Raw genomic sequence first — 7,087 nt, 5'->3', positions numbered from 1 at the left:
ATTGACAAATAATTAGGAATGGGCTGTTGTACAAATTAACCCAGGAAGGCTGCATACCTACCACTGCTTGGACATTTGGAAAGACTGTGTGTTTTTGGAGTTTGAGGTTTGAGGAGTAGGGGGTGCGGAGAGTGTTCACTGGATCAGAACACAGTGGAGAATTTGTGCCAGTTGGTGGTGGCAAGATAGCTTGGAAGGGCATTGAGCCCTAGTGATGGAGAGAGCTAGAGCTTGCTGTCTTTGCTGATGAGCTTCGGTCAGCTCTGATTATGTTTTTGTAGAGTGACTTTATGTTCCTGTGCTTAGTGTCGGGAGCAAAATTTATTTATAGCTCTGAGACAGATATAAATGAATGGATAGATAGATAGATAGACAGACAAAACAAACTGTTGATATCACCATGATCCAGTAGCATGTTAGGAAAAAGGGAGGAGGAAGGCAGGAAGCAGGCAAGTATATGATTCAGAAACTAAAATGAGGAGATTAGTCTGTATAATGTCATATACTGTCCATTTCAGCTTTAGCATTCTGGGCTCTTTGTCTTTCAAGGTTATTAGAAATATAATTAAGATATTTGCTAGAGAGAACCAAATGGTTCTATGTCCTTGAATCACTAAGTGGAATTCCTTTTACTTAGAGCCTGGGTAGCCTATGAGATGCACTAGGCATTGCAACAGAGAATATTCCTGGATATTTACAAATTTGGCCCATCCAATACTAGTCTGTTCTTTGCTCAGAAGGTCTAAGGGAAATACTGTGTAAACCAAGGAGCTGATTTCCTTTTAGCAATCACAATTTGACCACTCAAAAATTAATCTAGATCTATACATAACCCCTTTACTGGTTTTTATTATTCACCACATGCAATTTCTGTATGTTTCTCCCATCGTTTCTTCCCTCCAAATCCCCATCACCCTATCTCCTGGGACCCCCCCTTCCCGCCCCACTGAATTTCACAGAACACCATTCTGCCTTGCCAAGACCAGTACTTTGTAGGAGGCCAGAGTTATAATTGCCCGTATTCCACTACAACGTCAGAATCTAGTGTTGATGTTTCCACGGATACTTGGGTCTCTTTCTGGGCTGCTGGTCTCCTGGACAACAGAGAGCCCCAACAAGCACCACAGGCACAGGGTAAGTTCTGCTCTTCTGCTTTCCTGGTAGATCTGGAGCCCCTTTCCAGTACTCATGTCTGCAAAGCATCAGGGGCTGGGACTCTATAGAAGAAGGGATGATATGGAAAATTTAAGTAAACCCAAAGACTCCTGAATTTTAAAGCCATAAAGCCTCCTGATTTGTACTTGCCAAATAGTGTAAATGGAATTCTTCCCCTTGCCCACTGGGCAACATGTATTTCTCCCTACATATTGTAGTTCTTGGAGATCCCCAACTCACTGAGGGAGTTTGGGTCTGAATCAAAGTTTAATAAACAAAACTCTATCGGAGTGCTTTTGGAATCAAGATACCAGTTGGAACATTTCTTTCAGAATTCAGGAAAGTTTCCCTGTGTTTGAGAGGAAAGCAAGAAATATTAACTTAATCTTTTATTTTATAGAGAAAATTCTATGCATAGTGTCTTAGAAGCGGAAAATGATTCCCTTCTACACAAAAAAGACTTCAAAATCGGAGGAAAATGTAACATTAGTAGAAAGTTACATATTAATTTTGACCTGTAGCTTAGTAAACAATGCTTATAAATATTAAAGGAATTTCTGTATAACACTCAAGTTTTTAGAAGAACTCTCAGACACCTCAGAATTAAATATATGTACTGCTGGTTTTGCCACATAATATTATTTTTGGTTTAAGAAAAGATATTTATAAACAAACAAACAAAAAACCCCCCAAAGTATTAAAACACACTTAAATGTCAGGGAGGAAGTCATTCTGTTTTAGCTTTCTTCCACAAGCAATAGCAATGACAAAATGTCCAAGAATTTGAACCTAAACAGTTTATAAAATTTTTTATTCCTGTCTCCTTACTCATCATTTGATTTTAATCAAAAATAGCTCAGTAACAGCAGTTCAGGTAGAGGAGGGGAAGAGTCAGAACTGTACTATGAAAAAGAAAGTAAAAGTAAACCAATTTAACATGCCCAATCATAGTTTTTTATTGACAGGTATAGCTTACTGTCAAATATATATATATAAAAACTTCTTTGAAAAAAACATTTAAAAATATACAGGTGAGAACAGTTGAAACAGATAAGGTTTAGGCACAGTTTTGAGCTTTTCATCAAGGTCTTCAGAGAAACAAGGTCCAAATGTATTAAAGTAGGGCATGCTACCACATCAAATTCTGAATATTCTCCATCAGATTTAAAATAGCAGGGAAAAGGTAGTATCACAAAATAGGATTTGATTATAGAGCCAAACACTATATTATCAAATGCAAAAACTTAGGAAATAAGATAAAAACCAGAAAAACATAGTGGAATTGCAATGTTATGCTTGAGGGGGGAGTCAATAACTATTTGAATGAATTAATGATGCAGACTGGGCAGTCTTTATTAATTTAACCAGCAATAATACACATATTATTAATAGGAAAGAATGTGACCCCTTATCTCCTAAAAAATTTACCTCTTAACCACTTTGGCATATAGTGCATAAATATTTTTCTCTCACAGCTTGCTTGCGTCTTCTAAAAACTTAAAATATTTTTTTTTCCTGTGTAGAAGCATCAGCTGTTTTTTCAGAAAGGTAATTGAACCTATTAAACTTTCTGAAATCAATTGGTGAGTTTCTTTATTGGATACAAGCTGGAAGTGTATTTTCTTAGTTATACATTTGGTATTTTTACAGAATCATCCCATGGCTCGAATTTTCCTGTTCTGGACTCATTTTCATGGGAAGAGGCTCAGCTTTCCTCTCAGCTGTACAGAAATAAGCAGGTATGTATAGAGAGTCAGAACACTGAGACTGGCCATGTTCCATGCTGTCCATTCTCCACGGAGTCTGTCCTTAAGGTCACATTGCTTGTTTTCCCTGTTGAAATTCATGTTGATTTAGTTTAGAATTAAAGTGGGTATATATCCACAGAGAGATCAAAGTTAGGTGATCAATGTTACAGAGAAGAAAAACACTTAGAAGGCACTCTTAGAAGACCTACAAATTCTGACTTCATATATTTTAATTGTATAACCTCTTGAATACTCCTTTTCCTCATCTATGGACTTAGAATATTTGTGCTGCCTATCTCAAAGTGCTGTTGGAAAGATCAAATGATATAATGACTGTTGCAGTATTTGTAAACCATAAGCAGAGCTAATACTGGGAGAAAGGATGATAACTATAAGTTTTCTCAAGGATTGCTTCATTTTCCATGTTTTGTTTATTGTAGCTTCTGAAGAGTAATTTAATCTAGTGAACATACAGATAGATCAATCTGAGGCCAAGAGAAGCCAGTCCACCTCTTTTGATTTATTTATTTAGTTTTTTGAATGTGCAAGGAAGGAGTCCAGCAAAACCTTTCTAAACACCTTTTTCTGTATTTAAACAGTTGCCTGAAGCTCATTTTTCTTCATACTTACCTGATTCCCTTGTGGTTACAATTTTAAAAGTCATATAATCTCTTCAAACACTTCACAGTGAATGAAAATTCAGAACACATAGCCAAACAATCAGGTGTTAGAGGGATGTAGATTTCATTTAGGTCTCTGAGGACGAGGGCTCCCTGAGGTTGTGGTGTTCATAAAACAAATAGAAGAATAATCAGGTTTAAGCAGGTTAAGGAGCAGTGGCATTATTATAAGGTTACAAAGTCAATATAGTGGAGAAGTCCTCACCATTGTCTGGTTTTTGCAGCTCCAAGATACTCTGGTGCAAAAGGAAGAAGAACTAGCTAGGTTACATGAAGAGAACAATCACCTCAGACAATACCTGAATTCTGCTTTGGTTAAATGTCTTGAAGAAAAAGCTAAGGTATGTAACTATTGCCCTTATAAGAATGGAGCAGTGATTTGACAAAGGAGACTGTTTATATAAAACTCCTTGATTAAATGCAAGAAGTGTGCTAAATAGTGTGTCTTGATATACATTTACAGAATGGATGGATTTTTCTTAAGGAAATATAGCATTTTCACAACAATGTTTATGTATCATTTCTCTGAAGTATCTAGATTATAGATATTAGCCATACATTACAAAAAGAATTATTTAAGAATCAAAAGGTAGTCAAGGGAATTGCTGAGACAACATAAGTTAATCAAAAGGCAGAGTTAGATGGATGGAATACTGGAGTGGGAATCAGATCTGAAAAACAGTTCTTTTAATTATCTATTTGACTTTAGGTAAATCACTCTCACTTAGGGCCTCAGTTATCTTCATCTGTAAATAGGTGGGCTAAAATATCTTTCAAGAATCTTTCTAGATCTAAAATGCTATAAATATGGCTAGAGCCCAGGTCTCTTGACGGACAATTAGGAATACACAATTACATTATCTTTTAATTCACATTTTTTTCTACACTTTTAAAATGAGCTATTTCTAACTCAAGGATAAATAGCCTGCTTATAGTCTACTTTTGTTATTCCTCTTTTTGGTTTTTCAATTTTTTATTATCTACTTGCTATTATATTATCATTATTGCTTCTATCATCAATCTTTTTCTTGCTTCTAGACAAGCTACATTATTTGATATTATTTAATCTAAATTGATGATGCTTCTTGCTACTCTTACCAAATATAACAGTTCAGAGAAGAAAAGATGCTAGCTTTTATTCCTTTGTAATTCAGTTAGCTTTGTTAAAAAGGGAAAACATCTTGCATTTATTAGCCTGGCCTCCTAACTCCAGCCACCATTACATAAAGAGGACATTTATTAAATTATTGTGATATTAATTAAGCAGCTTTATCTCTCCGTTGGAAAATCATTCTCAATTTTCCAAGATTTAGAGTAATATAATAACATATCTCATGGGAGTGCTTTGACATTAATAAAATAAGAGGAAGCGATGTTGCATAGTGTTTAAATCAGAGGTTCTGTCTAGATTCAGATGGCTTAGAGGAACCTGCAGCCTTGGGGCCACATGTGGCCTTCTGGATCCTTGAGTGCAGCTTTTTGACAGAATCCAAATTTTATAGAACAAACCCTTTATTAAAAGGAGTGCAGTAGAGAAAGATGAAGCTCTTCTTGCTTCCTTTAGTACTTAAAAAAGAACAATCTTGAAATCAGAAAGCCACAGATTCCCCACCCCTGGTAGGCTGCATGATCTCAGCAAGTCACAAATATGTTTTTGCTTTAGTTGCCTCATTTATGAAGATTTTGATGATACCTATATCCAATGAGATAATGCATGTAATTGATAATTCATACATTATATGAAAGTTTATTGATAAATGATAGCTCAATAAATGATAGTTGCTATTTTTGTCATAATAATAATAATAGTAATAATTACCTCTCTGAGCTGAAATCTTAAAGATATCATCTGCTTTTTCCAACTTTTAAAAAATAGAGTAAAACATGTGAATTAGAGTTTCCAGACAGTACCTTATAGATTTTACTTTACAAAAAAGCTAATCCTATCAGTGTTACTTGTGTGTGGAAAAAGAGTAATTTAATCATTTTTTCCCTAAATAATTAAGGTAACTAGTAAATATTTGAAGGAGGTGTAATTTTCAAATATCACTTCCCCAGAAATTGTTGTCATCAGATGAGTTCTCCAGAGTATGTGGAAAATTCAGAAAGGGGAAGAGGAAACCCAAAGAGCAAAGATACTCTCCTGCTGAAATTCCTCATCCCAAAAATGCCAAGAGAAACCTCTCTAGTGAATTTGCTAACTGTGAAGAACAACCTGGGCCCCCTGTGGATCCCTGGGTCCTTCAAACACTTGGGTTAAAAGACCTCAACACCATTGATGACAGCTTGTCAGCTAACTACAGTGCCCTCTCCTCTCATCCCAGAAGAGTCACCAGCACATTTTCTCAGTATCCAGATGATGCAGTTGACTATGAAAATGTCCCCAGCGAGGATCTGCCGATTGACTATGGAGGTGACAGAACAGCCCCCTTACATAGCACTGCCACTCATGGGGAAGGTTTTCCCTTCCTTTCACAACTTTCAAATCCCTCAGTGGGGCTGCAAAATCTTCCTTACTATACTGCTAATGTGTCACCCAACAAGACAGAGATGGCCTTTTCCACATCCCTGAGCCCTCACTGTAATGTGAAAACTCATTCTTTCCACCAGGGACAAGCTTTTGTGCGTCGAGATGAGGAGGGAGGCTGGAAGTTTACCTGGGTCCCCAAGCAGTCTTAGTGATCCCTCTTCCAGCACAAAGCACTGCCATGGACTCTGTTTACAAAGACCTCTCTTGCACTTGAACCTGACTAAGGTGGAACACAGAAGCTATTGCTTAGACTGTCTCCTGCCACTTTAAATGTCACTCCAATTACCCACTTAAGTCTGCAGGGAATGGCTTCCAAGAATCCATAATGAAACATGTCTGCCCTTCTTTCACCTAAATTTGACTTGTTTACACACCAACACCTGCTGTTGACTTCCTTCCTTTGCCCTGTGCTTGAAAAGGTATTTTCCATCCACCTGTATATTTCTTCCAGACCTAGATATACTTTCCTAATTATAACAATTTTATAAGCTTTCCTTCTTTCATCAAACAGTTGAAATGTTCACAGCCCTTTCACTTTTCTTTCTCTCCTGCTCTTCATCTCTGAAAACTGCATTTAGAATGAGCCCTATTATCGCGTCAAGTACTCATTACTGAGTGTTCAAATAGCTAAGGGTGAGGTAGGAACAAGTATCTTTGCCCATCACCGTTACTACTGAAGACATAATGGGAGTAATGTTATGTTCAGGGCAGTTCAAATATTAATAGTTGAGTGTCCCATGGTGGCATAGCGAAGAGTCTCTTAAAACAACTGTAACTCTACTGATAAACAATAACTCTGATAAATTTTAAAAATTAAAGAGAATTAAAGTTACTTCAAAATGCCCCATGGTGTATCAGCTTTTATAGCCACTGACATTTGTTCTTTAATTAACATGACTCGAACAAGAACACTTTTGAGGGACTATGCTAACAAAACAAGTCATCATCTGAAACTACCCAAAACCACAATGAGA

The 7,087-nt window shown here is 36.6% G+C and overlaps 1 protein-coding gene across 1 annotated transcript; it reads left to right on the top strand.

The window, feature by feature from the left end:
* The first annotated feature begins 413 nt into the window (after positions 1-413).
* GMNC (geminin coiled-coil domain containing) lies at positions 414-6,439 on the top strand. The gene is made up of 5 exons (XM_045564547.1): positions 414-449; positions 960-1,134; positions 2,806-2,894; positions 3,808-3,924; positions 5,642-6,439. The coding sequence occupies exons 1-5, from the start codon at positions 414-416 to the stop codon at positions 6,260-6,262; spliced, it is 1,038 nt and encodes a 345-aa protein (XP_045420503.1). The 3' UTR covers positions 6,263-6,439.
* Positions 6,440-7,087: the final 648 nt, after the last annotated feature.

The sequence above is a fragment of the Lemur catta genome, chromosome 1, assembly GCF_020740605.2.
Source record: "Lemur catta isolate mLemCat1 chromosome 1, mLemCat1.pri, whole genome shotgun sequence".
NCBI lineage: Eukaryota > Metazoa > Chordata > Mammalia > Primates > Lemuridae > Lemur > Lemur catta.
This window is presented reverse-complemented; position numbering and strand designations above follow the sequence as displayed.